The 15,214-nt window shown below is 48.3% G+C and overlaps 7 protein-coding genes across 7 annotated transcripts; 2 read left to right on the forward strand and 5 right to left on the reverse strand.

Annotated features, from left to right (window-relative positions):
* Nucleotides 1-2,149: 2,149 nt before the first annotated feature.
* TrAFT101_012061 (uncharacterized protein) lies at nt 2,150-2,787 on the reverse strand. Its single transcript, XM_066129461.1, has one exon. The coding sequence runs from the start codon at nt 2,753-2,755 to the stop codon at nt 2,351-2,353; it is 405 nt and encodes a 134-aa protein (XP_065985008.1). The 5' UTR covers nt 2,756-2,787; the 3' UTR covers nt 2,150-2,350.
* Nucleotides 2,227-6,531, forward strand: TrAFT101_010218 (uncharacterized protein). Its single transcript, XM_024911082.2, has 6 exons — nt 2,227-3,385; nt 3,430-3,563; nt 3,621-3,744; nt 3,815-4,021; nt 4,089-4,430; nt 4,485-6,531. The coding sequence occupies exons 1-6, from the start codon at nt 3,216-3,218 to the stop codon at nt 5,254-5,256; spliced, it is 1,749 nt and encodes a 582-aa protein (XP_024756010.1). The 5' UTR covers nt 2,227-3,215; the 3' UTR covers nt 5,257-6,531.
* On the reverse strand, nt 5,228-6,524 carry TrAFT101_010219 (uncharacterized protein). The gene has a single exon (XM_024908876.2). The coding sequence runs from the start codon at nt 6,319-6,321 to the stop codon at nt 5,767-5,769; it is 555 nt and encodes a 184-aa protein (XP_024756011.1). The 5' UTR covers nt 6,322-6,524; the 3' UTR covers nt 5,228-5,766.
* A 243-nt stretch (nt 6,532-6,774) lies between the features above and the next one.
* Nucleotides 6,775-7,209, reverse strand: TrAFT101_010220 (uncharacterized protein; the record flags this gene model as incomplete). The annotated part of the gene is made up of 2 exons (XM_024908877.2): nt 6,775-7,002; nt 7,105-7,209. The coding sequence occupies 2 exons, from the start codon at nt 7,207-7,209 to the stop codon at nt 6,775-6,777; spliced, it is 333 nt and encodes a 110-aa protein (XP_024756012.2).
* A 511-nt stretch (nt 7,210-7,720) lies between these two features.
* On the forward strand, nt 7,721-10,531 carry TrAFT101_010221 (uncharacterized protein; the record flags this gene model as incomplete). The annotated part of the gene is made up of 2 exons (XM_024904478.2): nt 7,721-7,756; nt 9,416-10,531. 2 exons carry the CDS (start codon nt 7,721-7,723, stop codon nt 10,529-10,531), a joined length of 1,152 nt encoding a protein of 383 aa, XP_024756013.2.
* An 842-nt stretch (nt 10,532-11,373) lies between these two features.
* Nucleotides 11,374-12,687, reverse strand: TrAFT101_010222 (uncharacterized protein). The gene is made up of 3 exons (XM_024907040.2): nt 12,535-12,687; nt 12,311-12,390; nt 11,374-12,130 (listed from the first exon to the last, which is right to left on the reverse strand). The coding sequence occupies exons 1-3, from the start codon at nt 12,631-12,633 to the stop codon at nt 11,629-11,631; spliced, it is 681 nt and encodes a 226-aa protein (XP_024756014.1). The 5' UTR covers nt 12,634-12,687; the 3' UTR covers nt 11,374-11,628.
* A 411-nt stretch (nt 12,688-13,098) lies between these two features.
* Nucleotides 13,099-14,960, reverse strand: TrAFT101_010223 (uncharacterized protein). Its single transcript, XM_024901216.2, has 4 exons — nt 14,498-14,960; nt 14,205-14,406; nt 13,799-14,124; nt 13,099-13,720 (listed from the first exon to the last, which is right to left on the reverse strand). The coding sequence occupies exons 1-4, from the start codon at nt 14,768-14,770 to the stop codon at nt 13,559-13,561; spliced, it is 963 nt and encodes a 320-aa protein (XP_024756015.1). The 5' UTR covers nt 14,771-14,960; the 3' UTR covers nt 13,099-13,558.
* Between the last annotated feature and the right edge of the window lie 254 nt (nt 14,961-15,214).

Here is a 15,214-nt window from a genome sequence, read left to right on the forward strand (position 1 = left end):
TGACCAGGGGGCGTAGCCTCTAATCCGGAAACGGGCCGTCATGGGGACAAGAACTGTTAAAGTGTCGATGCCCCATGAGACAGTTAGCGGTGTTGGGAATCCTGCAGGAAGCTGGCCCATGCTCCTGCATGTGGAACAGGCAGCATCGGAGCGTCAAAGGACAGATGAAAGGAATGGCTACGGAGCTGATCTCATCAGATTTGATTAAGCTCATGCGTCACGCTCCGCACAACATTGTCAGCCTTTCTGCAAGAAAGAGTCTCGCAGGAATTGCCGAAAGGAACGAAGTGATCCCGAAGATTTGCGTCTGGGGCATTCGACCGGCCAATAGGAAAGGTTGTCTTGACATGAGCGGCTGAAAGGAGTAGCTGTATTTCTAATGACTCGGAATATTTTCTTAGATAGTCCTGTGAAAAAGCCTTTTAGAGTGACGGCTGGTATACCATACATTCCTTGTTGAGGGATGCCTCTTAAGCAATTGTGATAATACTCTTAATTTCTGTCGGATATATTTCAATGGTTAATTATAATGCTCAATTCATCAGAATGACATACTTGAATGCATCTCAGAGTCCAAATAGAATGTCTAATTTTGGTAACCCCGGTATTCCAATTGCCACACCGTATATGGCTGACTCCAACAAGAGACGAACCATATCTGCCCCGACTTTGATTAATAGTGTAGCTAACCCTAAGACTTGGTAACATCCACGCGCTTAGAGAAGTTGCGGTCAAAAGATTTTGCTAAGTGGACAGTAGAAGAATGTACGGGTACAGGCATTTGACCTTTGTACTAGTTGACCAATGTTGACGCGTGGTGAATCAAGAAAATCCAGTGCTGGAATATCTTAACAAGGGGCAAAAGAGGAATAGGGAGCACGGTAACGTGGATAGATAGCATAGCTTGTGCTAAAGCAAAGGTACGGAACTGAAAATAAGAACGGGTTTCGAATTTGGCACAACAATGAAAAATTCGTTCTCAAATGTGACTTCAAGTTGGACGCCGCAGATAAAGATTTGGTTTCTCAAGCAGATAAGACGCTTTCATGAAAGAATGTATCAATATGACTAGAGTACAAAAAGAAGGCTGGACCAATTAAAGGAAATGCCTTGACTGTGACGCTCTTGTAGAATATTCGCAGCACGTAGTCAAGCATCTGATTTTGGTACCGTTGGATGAACACTCTGATGAAAGAAAGTAGTGGCGGTCAGCTTCAATGGACCCGAAGCCAAAGCGCTCCAAGATTATATCGAAAATGAGTCTAGTCGCGGAATCAAGCATCGATTGCGCAGCTCCCCGTTTAGTGCTCCTCCTCATGTGATGTTTTGCAGGGCCCGTAGCCGTGGAGCCGGTTGGCTCGATGAATATAGATATCATAGATCTTCAAGGTCTGCTAGCTGGACCATCGGATATAAGCAGCATCTCTTATGGAGCCCCATATGTGGCATTCCGGCTCCCCTCTCGCTTCTGCATTTTGTTTTAACCGGAAGAAATTCCATTAACCACGCCTTTGTTGTATGTTCCACTATCGAGTGCAATGCGCTCAAAGCTTCAAGAGGCTCACTTTGACCGGTATTTCGAGGCAGTCTTGTTCGTTACTACCCTCATAATCTTAGGAGGAGCACCAATGGATTGGAATGTAGGAGAGTGTACTCGTCCAAGTTCATCTACCAAGATTCCATGGACTGTATTTGTGATTTGACCTACTCCCTAGCTCCCGTGATCTGGTGACACAAAGAACGGCTGAGCCGAGAGAATATCTAACGGCGTCTTTGGATCGATATCCTGGTAGACTTCTGTAGACTTCTGTAGACTTCCGATAATCACTCAAGTCTCTTCCCGCGCAAGTATTTTCACGGCGGCCAACTAGCCAGTCTCATGGAGGTTGTCTTTCCGCTATTATGCCCGGGAGCTGGGGAGATATTAGACGGGCAAGCGGATGAGACGCTTACGTGACGAGCCGAGAACTTCTCTTACCTCCCCCACATAATCGATTTCATGCCGTGTCTTCTCTAATCTCGGCCGCTAGATCTCTTTGCGATGCGGCTTAAGCGGCCGCATGCTGGTCCAGATCCTCGTACGATGAAACGTTGACCTGTGTACCACAGACTCATCCAGCAGTCGATCGCTACTTGCTTACTCAAGTGCTCTCACGTCTCATACGCCTGACTGGTTGAAAGAAGATGAGGTGTAACCTGCTTGCAAACGAACGGGTCGGCGCCGGGCGTCAAAAACCAGCCAAGTTTCGTTGCTGCCTGTGCACTTGCCATTTCTCTAGCGGTATAACATCGCGACATATGCCGGAAAAGCCGTGATATCCCTAGGGAATAGAGCATACGACAGTGTCACTCAAGTCAGTGGCCGTTCCCAGTACCCGTGAAGCCGCCCGCCGTCGGAGTAATCGGCTCGTCCAATGTTCGTTGAGCGCGGAGTGAGAGAAGGCTCGAAACACCCCAACAAAGCATATGGCTCGTTGCCGCCTAGCTGGTGCCCAGAATGGACGCCATCCAGCATCGCATGCACACCCTCACGCCAGCCATCGTGGTTGCGCCTCTTCTGTGGGACACAGGTAACGTACATACAGCTCCATGAGCCGCACAGGTGCAACCGAGCCCAGAAATGTTTCGGATACATATTCAATGAGGACCCTCTGGCGCCAGAGGCCGTCATCCATCGCCCAGACTCGCCGACCTGTCTCAGCACAACTATGTCTGACTTCGGCTCCCACGGCTCTCTCTGTCCCAGGATTGCCATGGCTGCGCATGGCTTATCATGGGAGCAATAATCGGCGCAAAAAGAGGTCTGATCTGGGGACAGTTTGCGGTCCAGGTCTTGGTTTTTAGTGCCGAAAACCTTTCACATCGACAGTTCCACGACCAAGCCGCGCCCTGTCTCATACTACCCTGAAATCGTGGCGTGGGCAGTTCCTTCCTTGCAGCTTATCGAGGCGTAGTGCGATCACCTTGAGCCACTCTACCAAGGAAACCTGCCGCAATCATCTCGCTTGGCTCTTCCTTCCCTTGCAGAACAGCTGTCAACGGTCGAGAGTTTAAACCGTAAAAGCTCCCCTTTCTTTGGCCATCTTCATCCCCTTCCTCTTCGCAAGGAATCGATCGCTTGAACGATCAGGTAAGACGCCTGATTTTAACTGCTTGGGCAGTCTTGACTCGTTTGCAATAAAATCGCGATAAAACAGGCGTCATCTCCAGAAACCATGGCAACAGAGTACCGTGTCTCGCTCTCTTATCCGAACCCATCGCTAGGCCAGATGGTGGCAGGATCACAAACTTCCAACTCTATAGATGATGAGGTCTCTCGCTCGAAATTTGGCTATGCAGGCTCGCAGCAGGTGAAGGGGCTGCAACAGGTGGTCTTGGTCGTAACGTATGGTTTATCTCCCGTCCATACTCTAATTCTAACGGTGGCAGGCTGCTTGTTGGTCTTTTAATCTCGACCCTCGATACGTCGATCGTATCTACGTCCTTGGTCACAATATCGAATGACTTGGGCGATTTTGTCAATGCGCCATGGATTATTTTGGCATATTTATTGACCTATATGGGTTCGAATCATGCTGTCAGGCCTTGAAAAAACAGTCTACTCTGACAACGTTTTATAGGATTCGCCGTTTGTATCTCCAAAATGAGCGATATATACGGACGAAAGAACGTTCTAGCTCTTTGCTGGGTCATCTTCTCTGGATTTTCTTTGGGCTGTGCCAACGCAAAAGATATGACTGCACTGTACGTAATCTCTTGATGGCGCTTTCTCTATGGTAAGGAGGGAAAGAAGATAGTGACACAAGCCTCTTAGCATCGTGTGCCGTGCATTTCAAGGCATAGGAGCATCAGGGTTATACAGTTTGACGCAAATAGCCCTTGTCGAAGTCGGCCCTGCCCACCGCCCTAGTCTTATCGGAGCCTTAGTCGGAGCAACACTCGCTGTTGCCTTTATTCTTGGCCCTCTTCTTGGAGGCTTGATATCAAGACTCTCCGATTGGAGATGGCTTTTTAACCTCAAGTAAGTTTGACAACATTTCAGCTCACCTTGACCTGAACTAAACTACGATTATTATTTGTTACCGAAGCATCCCCTTTGGATTGGTCGCTATCCTCGCTATTACAAGCTTCTGGCCTCAGGAGGACGTTTCGAATTTGCTCTCCTGGGAGGCTTTTACGAGCATAGACTTTTTTGGCGGCGCTACTCTGCTTTGTAGCTCAGCTCTGCTCGTATTTGCCATTCAACAGGCTGGTTCTCAGACATTTGCATGGTCCAGTCCGTTGATCATCTTGGCCCTTGTCATATCTGGCTTAAGCTGGGCCGCATTTTTATGCTGGGAGGTGCTTCTAGATTCGAAGAGGCATCGTCATATTGAGCCAATATTTCCAATTCGCTTGATGTTGCATAGGGTCTATGCTTCAGGTCTCATGTAAGAGTCTCGTTTGCTTGTACCCTTTGAACAAGTCTTAACGCGGCGATGCAGACTTACTCTTCTCACCGGATTTTCATACATCTCTCTCACAATCGTTATACCGGAGCGTTTCCAAATCGTCAATGGGGACAATGCTCTCATAGCCGGTATCCATCTCTTCCCACTTCTTTGTGCTTGCGCTATCGGATCCTTTCTTGGTGGAGCAATATCTAGCAAGCAGAATAACACTTCGTATACACTCATCGGATCCTCTTGTCTCCAGTTGATAGGGCTTGGATTGATGACAACTCAGTCAAGAGAAAACAGTACACAGCCCTCCCAGTACGCGTATCAAGCATTGTTCGGATTAGGAGTTGGTCTCTGCTTTTCTGCAACAACAATCATGACGAGCATCTCTACAGCTGAGTCGAGTGAGAAAGCTACGGCGCAGGGCGCCATTGCGCAGGCCCGAGTATTGGGGGGCAGCATAGGCCTTTCAATTTGCACGGTAATATTCAACATTCACGTTAACCGATATCTAGAAGGTCACTTGACCGAGTCACAGCTTGAGAGCCTTCATCGATCGCCGTTATCAGGATTGCAACTTCCCATTGACCAACGAGATCTAGTCAAGACCGTCTACGCCGGAGCATATGCCGAGGAGATCAAGATTATGGCCTGTATTTGCTCTGTCATGGTGGTTGCTGCTTTCTTCACTCTGGAAAGGCACCCTGTGCCACTAACGAGAATAAGGTCAGGATCAGAAGAAGGACGATTTTCGAAGCGTGGAAATGACTCAGAGACCGAAATGATTAGCATCAGCAACGCCCGTCAGACTGCTTGAGTTGACTCATAGCCATTTGGATCACCACATTTTCAGGTGCTTATTTCTTTATTGAAGTGTACTCTTGTGAAGCATATTACCTCTTTGTCCAACCCATACAAAAATGACCAGCTTGACGTTTGCAGATTTAAGGCAAAGCTCAAGTTGAGCCCCTTTCCTTATCATTCTGTCTACCTTATGATATATTTCAGAATCCAATGTGCTTATTTTGTCTCTATTTTTTTTTTCTTTGCTTTTTTCTTTTTCTTTTTCCTTTTCTTTTCTTTTCTTTTTTAAACAATTTTGTGTTTGTTGTCTAGTGTTAGGGTTAACTTCCTAGGTGACAAGCGGTCACGTCAATGTATGATATGAAGTCGTTTATTTTATTTTGTTTCCGCCCCATATGCCTCTGGCATAGGAGAGTATATAGGGTGTATAGATTAGGTGTTTTCGCGTTGAATCTCCTCCATGGTACAAGCTGAGGACACCATTCGATGGTGACGCTAAAGTCATCCATGCTCCAAAGATAATTTACGTATCCAACGCAGGCCCTTGGTCACCATAGATGGGGTCTTTACTAAACCAGGAGAGATTCTTTATGTTGCCTATTTTTGACTCCTCGTCCTGGGTACCGTAGCACATGTCCCAGCTTTCACCCTCAGGGTAGCATCCAACCATCAAAAAATGATCGCGATCCATATCTTCGAGGAGACGGTGGCCCACGCCTGCAGGAACTACAATAACGTCTCCTCTCTCGACAATGGGTTCGACACGCCCAGGGTTGTGTTCACCTCCAAAACAGAGCCTCGCACGACCAGCCGTGACGCAGAGGACCTCGTGAGTTGTACTGTGGAAGTGCGTGGTGCTATACATGGTATAGCGCCATTGAGGGGCGACGACGCCAATCTTGCAGACGTGCGACTCGATCCGGTCTGCTGAGGCGTCCGAAGGGACAAAGGCAGAGTGGTAGATTATGAGGGGCTTTGAATGGAGGGATGAATTGGGGATGAGCTTGTAAGCTGGTATTTGGTGTGCGGAAACGCGGAGCTTGGACAGGGGAGTGAGATGAGAATCAGTAGGGCTCATGATGGGCTGGAGATGGTTGGCTAGAATGAATGGTATGGGTAGAAATGAGAAATGAGGTTTCGATTATATGGTATGCGTGATATGGATTCTGCTATTTCATCCATTTGCTATATTCTGCTTTGGCATCCCTTGACGTGGATATGGTAGGACCTGAGTCAAGATGATGTAATGCGATGGCATGTGGGGTTTGGCAGAAGCAATCAGTTTGCCCCTTGTGCTTCTTTTCTACGCATATGCTATGTGTACTGTACGCGTATGACAGCATTTACGTTGTTAATGGACCAGATCGTTCACGAATGAAGATATTCGTCCCTCAAATTATACGGGTTTTCATTTTTTTTTTGTTCTATAGTCTAGAATGGCAATTTTGTCTGTTGTGCAAGTGCTTATGGAGCTCCAGCACGGATAACTCTGGCTCTCTTTTCTCCGTCCCCCCTCTTTTTCTTTCATGGCCTAGATGCCTCCCGTGAGCAGCTCCTTGAAGTAAATCGTCATCAGTCCATTAACCTCCAAGCCGCGAGCCGCCGCCTTGAGGGCCTGGTGAGCGGGACACACGTCGTCGTAGTACCGCATGTCCTCCAGACTGGCAAACTCAAACCTGGCGGCGAAGTCAAAGCCCTGAGAGCGCTGGTCGGGCTCACAGGCACCGACAGCCATATTAAGAATGTAGGGCTTGCCATCCTATTTCGGGGGGTTGCTCGAGTCAGCTCTTTGGTTTTGTGCCTGTGCTAGGAGGGGAGGTTATGGCTGCTAGGTTGGATAAGGGCCGCAAGCGGGTTTCACCTTGGTGCTCGTGTCTCTGACGGTTCTGTAGAGCTCCAGGAGCTTTTCCTGGTCCTCCTTCTTGGGGATCTTGAACATGGTGACTCGGTGGACGCGTTCAGCCATTTTGATGGGATGTTTCTGCTATGGCGCAAGGCGAATGGGCTGCGGGGGCTTGGACGGAGACAGATGGAGGTGAGCGACGGAGATGTATAGCAGGAAAAAAAGAGAGGAGAGGCCAGAGGACTGCGTGAGTGAGGCTGGCAGCTTTTAATACAGCGACGATGATGTGAGCACGACTTGCTAGTGAGTTTGGAGAATTGCCGAGTTTGGGTACTTGATGCTGCGGCTGGTATCGGGAGAACGATTCAAGTACCTGCGGTGCCGAGGGGGTTCGCAGCGCGGAAAGACGACAGGACGGAAATAAGGTGGGCGAACAGATCTTATGCGAGATGCGGAGATGCGGAAAAAAGATGAGGAGATGAATCTGTTTAGTTTATTTCATCTATGATAGAATTCAAGACTTTTATTTATTTATTTATTTTCTTTCCTTTTCTGATGATTTGATTTGATAGCCTCGGGATTTGTATACTGAGCTGACTTTAGCAGATGTACTACTAATAATTACTAATCCTCAATGAGCCGACCACAGGCGGTCCGCCAGAAATCCGGGGTTGATTGAACTTTGCGGATTGCCGCGGAAGCTTAGCATACATGCATGCATTATCCATATAATACATAATTCCGTGTAGATGCATGCGCGTCAATAGACCATGACTACCTAGTAGGTAGGTAGGTAGGTACCTCTGTGACGACGATGCTGGCGTCGTCGCTTCTCCTTGCAAGCAAAGAAAGGGGCGAAAAAAAAAAAAAAAAAAAAAAAAAACATGGCAGCAGTTGCCAGTCAAATAGAGATTGATACTGAATCTGACTTTGTATAGGAATAAAGTTCTGGAAATGAGGCTCCGCTTGCAAAAATAGCTTTGTGGTGGTGATAGTGTATTATGACCGCCTTGGTTTTGTTTACTGGACATTAATTTCATGCACCTATACTACGTACTAAATAGATGTCGCATCAATAAATAGCCTTTATGCCATGTCTTGCTTTTGGCCTTTAATCAGCCAGTTCCCACCATGCCTCCAACTTTGACCGAAGCACTCACTCAAACTTCAAGCTTCAAGACGATATCTCGGATTTCCCTCCAATTTCCGCAGTAAAGATATCGCCGACAGTGCCAAAGACGCAATGAAGAGAGCGAAGCTATTTTTAGATTAAAGTTATTTGTACTAAAAATACCAAACACTAGACTTGAGAATGGACGCCGCAGAGTTCCCTGGAAATACGGAGACCATTTCTTCCCAACTTTCAGACTGACCCAACGTCTTTTTTCAGAATAAATTTAAATTTTTTTCTTACATATAGTTAAAAAGACATACAGAAGAACAATATTCCATTTCAATAGGTAAAAAATGAGAGATGATGGTGGAAGAGAAGCCGAGTTCTTTCAAAGTATCTCCTCTTCCCCTGAAAGAGGAAAGGTTATATAAGCACCGACACTGCTCTACATCGAGGTCAATATTCCTTTGCATATCAAATAAATATTAAGAACAACATTGTACATGATTTCCACTCATGGAGACGTATCTGCTAGGCGGATAATTCTAATTTTGGTGGTGGCGTCGACTTGTTGGGATTCCCTGTAACTGGGCATACGCCCGTCGTCCGTTTACCGACACGCCCTTAATCGCCCCGTCTCTAGAGATTGCTGTATATCATCTCATGCTGGCTCCCTCTTTTCCACTCTTCTATTCTTGTCCTTGCAAATACATTCTTTCTCCCTGTCTTCCTCTTCCCATCTGAGCAGGTTGCCCCAGGCAGCAGTCGTTCAGCAACTGGCCGCAACACTCTACACTCAAAGGTAATATTGCACTCTCTATTTCTCTAGTCTTTGCACTGTTTCCGCCATCTAGCCAGCCGGCAGACATACCATCGTTTGACTCGGATCCATCCGCCAGCTGGCGGTGGCGCTTCTCGAGGCGCTGCGTGTTTGTTTACCGGCGGGTTATTTATACTCGCCCACCTCTTTTATTTATTTCCCCCCTTTTCTTCCCTCTTTCTTTTCTTCTTCTCATAAGCAACGCGAAACTCTCCTTCCGCCGCGCCTGCTTATCAGCACCGATCGCATCTCAAGCCAAGCAACGCAAATACGCCAGTTTACATCCTCCAAACCACCAAAACTGGCATCATCGCCAGCGTTTCCCCCCCCTATCCTCAATCTACATTGTTACCTGTGCCGAACTTGGGTCGAAAGGCCTCCTGACCGTGTTTTAGACCATCAAAACTCTTACATGCACCATGAACTGCTTGTGCGATTGTTCCTACGTTGTGCCTGCTCGGGGACCTGAGCCAGAATATGAGAACCCTATCTTTCATCATTGGCAGGTCTCCCAGTCTGGCTACAACTTCTACTTTTGCGCATCGCACCGAGCCTATCATTGCATGTACATTGATGGCAACCTCGATCAGCCCTATTGTGGCGAATGTGCCCCCTTTTACTATCAAGGCTACCCAAATATAGTTTGGCAGAAAGATCTTGATAGACATGCCGAGCTGCCAGCCACTCGTCTCAACAATCCCACCATCGTCGCTTATGAGCTGATCATGATGAATCTTGCCATCCGGGCCAATCATGAGGCCCAAGGCCAGCATCGCCACGCCCCAGCGGCCGACGCTGGACCCATTGATTATAGAGAAACTCTAGCGGATCTCCTTCGAATGCCATCTGCTAACGACCTCCCTCGTCCCGGCATAGCCGTCCCGCGAGACCACTTTACGTACGAAGGCCTCGGCACTGTTCTGGTTGGCAGTCCTCGTCAGCGTGGTCTGTTTCGCCTAGCTTTCCGTAACTACGCGGGAGCGGTGGGATGGATGCCCTGTGGCCCAGATATTGGCCGGCGAGCAGAATTCCTAAACCTGGCTCAGCACGAAGAGTTTGGTGATCCCATCTTCAAGAGCGCCCGCCTTTGGGCTTGCAAGGTCCAAGGCTATCTTTACATGCCCAAGGATATCCGCTGGGTCCTGTGGAGCATCTATATGCTGAGCAACGAGGTCCTTTACAACAGCCAGGAGGACGATGAGCAGGTTCTTTGGCTCATGCGCGTGTGGCTCAACGACCTGTACTTCACAGCTCAGAAGCTCTTTGATCGTTACCAGCTTGAAATGCCCGTCCCCATGCCTGAGCATGATTGGCTCGAGCGCCCCATCGGCCGCTTTAACCCTCCTGCGGGCGCTCCCGAGCAGCAAGCCATGGGCGGACAGCCCAACACTCCCGCGGTGGCTGATACGGGCTCTAACAGCGATATGTCTTCCTTTGTTGATCTCGCAATAGTCGACGAGTCTTCTGGAGAAGATACTCCCGACGAGGGCAACTCCGAGATGAACTTTTAGCCCTTGGCTCAAATGAGGCAAAACACTGCCTGCTCTCGTGTTCACGTTTCTCTAGCCACGTCTGCGCTTTTGACAGTCGTCTTGTTCCTGTCAATGTCATCGTTGAGTCAAGAAAAGAAAAGAAAAACCCCCAGAAAAAAACTAGAAAACGGAAAAAGCCGGAAAAAAAGGGCATAAAATAGAAGATAAAAAAAAAAAAAAGGGGGGGGTTCCTTCTTGTTGGTTCGTTCTTGTTCGCAAGTAATAACTGTTTCATCTGGCTGCAAAGGGTTTTTCGTCATTCCGCTTCCACAATAGAGAAGCATATGGTATCTGGCATGGCTACAAAAAGTATTATCGTCGCTCACTTTCCATATCAGAGGAGCAATAACGAATCGAACGCATCAAAAAGACAAAATACACCAAAAAAAGATGGAAAATATAAACTCCAAAAAAAAGAGAGAGAGAGAGAGAGGTTTTACTTGACCTTTGTTCTTGTATCAGCTTCTGGATGAGAGAAGCGATGATTTTATTTGCTTTTGCTACAGTGAGTTACCATACAAAAAGATCCGACTTCACCTGCTAACTTCTTTTGAGTTTTCTGTTGCTCTTCTGTACTTTGGGATACTCATGAATGGATCCTAACGCTTGATCACCGTCGATTTTCCTGCATCTGCTGGCTCTTGGTTGAGGAGATATAGCGCCACAGCAAGGGATAGGATATCAGAGGCACATGGATTCAGGCTTTACGACTTGAGATGAGGATACGAATAAGGGTTTTTTTTTTTTTTCGATTTGGTATGGCAAGCTTGTATTTAGGACATGTTTTTGTCTTTTCTTTTCTTTTCTTTTTTCTTACTATCGTTCTTCCTTTCTTTCTTCTGTTAGGAATAGCGCTAATATACCAGCGCGTGTATGACTTGTGTTAAAACCTATTGTCAAGTGCCAAGTGAGAGTTTAGAAGCAGCAAATGGGATACAGAGTGAGTAGATTGCTACTTTTGATCTATCGTCGTCTATCGTTCCAAAATTTAACCAATATCACGATCGACCGGCCAAAATGCCCACCGTCATCATCATCACCATCATCACCTGTCCCCCCCTCAGCAAACCCCCAGTTCAGCTTCCCATGGCCAACGAAACATAGACTCCCCACACAACTCCCGCCAGCGCACCCACCAGATTCCTCCCCTGGACGGACTTGACGAGCGTAAAGTTGATGAGCGACACGGCGGGCCAGAGCTTGGCGGCGGCAATCATGAGCGCCCAGAACTCGGCCTTTGCCTCCTCCCAGACGACGGCGAAGTCGACAACCCTGAAGTCGACGGCGTTGGGGCTGGACCAGTACTTTGCGGCGGCGGGGAGGTTGGTGATGCGCGGGGCGTGGAGCATGGCATAGCGGAGGGAGCGGGTGAAGGTGCTGAAGAGAAGCGTGTTGAGGGCGGCGCCGACGGTTTGGTCGAGGACGAACTTGATGATTGTGTTTGTGAGGGAGAGCTTTGGGGGAGGTGATGATGGGGACTTGTCCTTGTTCTTGTTCTTCTCTTTGGAAGAGCCTGGAGATGCTTTGGATGGTGGGGGGCTGGGATGTGCGGGGAATGTTGATTCGAGAAAGTCTTGCCTGTTTTTTTGGCGGTGTCAGTGGCTGTGATTCAAATGAGATGTGGGAAGTTGTAGAATGGATCTGGAAAAAAGGGGGATTGCATCTTGGGCCGTGAAGATGTGGCGGGAGGGGGGGGGGAAGTGAGGTGAGTGGTTATAGTAAGGTTATAGTTGGGTATAAAATTATTGAATGGCTCACCAGAGAAAGTTTGGCGGCGTGCTCACTACCGCGAACAGGACGAACTGAAAGACGGGCACCCAGTCGATTGTCACGGCTTCCTATTGCATGTATTAGCTGCTGCTCCGTTTTGGAAAGATGAAAGGCAAAAGAGAGAGAGAGAGAGAGAAAAAAAACAAGAATAATTCAGATAGGGAAGAGGAATTTGAGAATGAAATGCTTGCAAAAAGACGACGCCGACTTACATTGTTCTTGTATGCGGTAATGGCCTGCGCCAAAATATTGGACACGGCTGCCAAGAGAGAAGACTGCAGAGTCGCCTGCACAATGGGTGGAGGAGCCATGATTTCAGTGCTGGAACTAATTCTTCGCTTCCTTCTTGTTCTTGTTCCTCTCTCCTTTGAGTTTTCTTTTTTTTTTTTTTTTTCTAAGCGTTTGGGCAAGCTTTTGCACAAGGCTTGGGGCTGGAAGTTATCAGACTTCGATGGAAGAAAAACAAGCCCAGCACAAGCGATATCGCTATCGAGTACTAATACTAATACTAATGCTAGGGCGGTGAAAATATTCAGTGGCGTGCGCGTTCCACCAAGCCACGGATATCCGTCGTGGCCCAAGTAACGTACTTACGTATTAATGGGAAGAGTGTGATTACAAGCTGCCTAGTTCTAATAACACGTCGAATTATCACAGGGATTTTGCGGGTAAAATACCCGATTGCGACTTAGAGACAGCTCACTCAATGCGGCTCTCGCGAGGAACCAGTCATAGGAGAAAGAACACCTGTCATCATGGACGTTATGATATGATTATACTGCTTTTTATTCTCTTTTTGTCTGCTTTTTCGTATGATCAAATATGCTACTGTATCTGTTCCATGCACCTCGTGTAAAAGACACCTGGCGCATTCTCCTTGCCCCCCTTTGAAAAAGCCCAAGCCTTGGCTTACATCCACAACAGATGCATCGTGTATCGTCTGGTTAGAAATTAACGTGGGATATAGATATGTAGTAGTATCTACCAAACCCCGCAGTGGAGCGGGAACCCTGAAAACGCCGGTGGCGCGGCAGTGAAGCGCTTCTTCCTCTATCAGGACCTCGAACTACGGCTCTTCATACAGCGCCGTGTCCAGCATTCTGGGCACCGCAGATGACCCTCTTTATCCCGTGTCTAACGCCTCCCGTGAAAAAAAAAATATAGTGAACCTTTCTCCTTTTTTTCTCATAGATGCAACGCTTTAGTCGTCGTCCTTGTCTTCCCTTAAATGGACTTTCAAGACCTGGTCAGAAGCCACATGAAGAAAAGCTGGACGAGGTAGGAGTAAAAGAAAAGGAATTGTGTCCTCTGGTTGCGCTTTGCCCTTGTGTCGGTCTGCATAGGACCTCCAGAGTTAGAGGACGTTTCAGGCAAAAGGACATATTTCAGTGATCGCATCTAAACACACGTCGTACCGCTTCGGTCAGCATTCTAATTACATCCAGGGGGATGAGTGATGTGGGCTGCAAAACGTACCAGGAATAGAGAATTGGCCAAGAAGGTGTAAATGAAGACCAGCCACCCGACCCAGCCGCCAGTGCCCTTGCCACCGTTGACAACTTCCGCAATGGCTATGGTAGCAATAATACCAACAAACTTGTATCCAGAGTAGGCGATCAAATCAAGTAGCTGGGACTGGCTGGAGATGCTCAGGAGGTAGCATCCCACCTTCAACGCGATAATCTCGAAAATAACCACACCGAGCGCAGTTGTTGCTGTGTATCCGAAGAGCTCAGGGTTGAATTTGCCCCTTATGCCGGCAACCAGTGTAGACAGGAGGATATATGTGACCAGTGCCATCACTATTTGGCACATGTATTTATGTTAGCTGTCATTCATTCTTGTCCATGATCTTAGTATAGTGTTTCGAGGCGCGACCGACCTGGAATGTACATATCGGGACTATTGATGTCGTCTCGCGGGGGCAGGTAGCGCAGATCCTGGCCATTCGTGCCAGCGACCTGCTTGCGGGACCAAGGCTTATGCCTCCAGGGGAAGAGAACGATGAAGAGCTTGTTGATGACGTAGAAGTTGGAGACGTTGAAGTAATACTTGAGCGCGGACACATTGACATAGCGACCAATCTAGAAACGCAAAAAGCGTCAGTACGAAGTAAGCAATGCACAAAAGTCTCAGTTCAAGATGACAAGACAGAAAATCGAATCAATCACGTACGTTCTGCTCCACGTATTCCTGGCCATGCTTGAAGGCAGTCTGTCCAAACTGCGCCGCGACCTGGGCCGTGGGATCGCTCATAAACTGCCCGTATGCGCCAAAGGCATTGCCCATGTTGCCCCCCTGCTGCTGCTGATAGGGATTCCCCCCGTAGCCCATCTGATGCGACTGCGCGGAGCCCGGCGGCGGAGGCGGTGATCGGAGCTGAGGGACGGTCGACACATGTTGCGGCACTGGATGGTGCAAAGGAGGCGACTGAGCCGCCCGATGCATGGCTGTGGTTTTGGCTTTGACGTTGGTTTTGGGTGGGCGAGGGGAGAAAAAAGATGTCTTTGTATTTCAATTCGAGGCGGAGAGAGCGAGAGCGAACGCGTGGCTGGGCTAGGCCCCAAGGGGTTATCGTTGCTGTGGCCGCTGTTGTCGACGACGAGATTCGAGATGCGAGTTTTGAAATGTGGTCGATAGCTTTGCTTGTGCTGTGAATAGAGCAGAGAGAGTACCCCCCTGCAGCAGCGTCATAGGCCAGCCAAGGGACAGCGGGTTGGTGCCACTACAGTAAGGTGCTGAGCTGCTGCAGACGGGGTAGTGGCCAACAAGGCATCCAAAAAAGCACGGCAAGTACCTGCGAGTACATTTCTACACGTGCAAGACCCGCTGCTACCTCCGGATACCTCCCACCAGGTACGGATTCGCCGCTGCGGCCACTGCTACGGGGCT

This window comes from Trichoderma asperellum, chromosome 6 (genome assembly GCF_020647865.1).
Source record: "Trichoderma asperellum chromosome 6, complete sequence".
Classification (NCBI taxonomy): domain Eukaryota; kingdom Fungi; phylum Ascomycota; class Sordariomycetes; order Hypocreales; family Hypocreaceae; genus Trichoderma; species Trichoderma asperellum.

Bases quoted from the DNA above. Each gene is read 5' to 3' on its own strand.
- TrAFT101_012061 (XM_066129461.1), bottom strand. From the start codon at position 2,755: ATGGCAATCCTGGGACAGAGAGAGCCGTGGGAGCCGAAGTCAGACATA.
- TrAFT101_010218 (XM_024911082.2), top strand. From the start codon at position 3,216: ATGGCAACAGAGTACCGTGTCTCGCTCTCTTATCCGAACCCATCGCTA. The intron at 3,386-3,429 runs GTATGGTTTATC...TAACGGTGGCAG, and splicing joins CAGGTGGTCTTGGTCGTAAC to GCTGCTTGTTGGTCTTTTAA. The intron at 3,745-3,814 runs GTACGTAATCTC...CAAGCCTCTTAG, and splicing joins GCAAAAGATATGACTGCACT to CATCGTGTGCCGTGCATTTC.
- TrAFT101_010219 (XM_024908876.2), bottom strand. From the start codon at position 6,321: ATGAGCCCTACTGATTCTCATCTCACTCCCCTGTCCAAGCTCCGCGTT.
- TrAFT101_010222 (XM_024907040.2), bottom strand. From the start codon at position 12,633: ATGGCTCCTCCACCCATTGTGCAGGCGACTCTGCAGTCTTCTCTCTTG. The intron at 12,391-12,534 runs GTAAGTCGGCGT...TACATGCAATAG, and splicing joins TTACCGCATACAAGAACAAT to GAAGCCGTGACAATCGACTG. The intron at 12,131-12,310 runs GTGAGCCATTCA...CCAAAAAAACAG, and splicing joins ACGCCGCCAAACTTTCTCTG to GCAAGACTTTCTCGAATCAA.
- TrAFT101_010223 (XM_024901216.2), bottom strand. From the start codon at position 14,770: ATGCATCGGGCGGCTCAGTCGCCTCCTTTGCACCATCCAGTGCCGCAA. The intron at 14,407-14,497 runs GTACGTGATTGA...TTGCGTTTCTAG, and splicing joins AGGAATACGTGGAGCAGAAC to ATTGGTCGCTATGTCAATGT. The intron at 13,721-13,798 runs GTACGTTTTGCA...ACGTGTGTTTAG, and splicing joins TGGCCAATTCTCTATTCCTG to ATGCGATCACTGAAATATGT.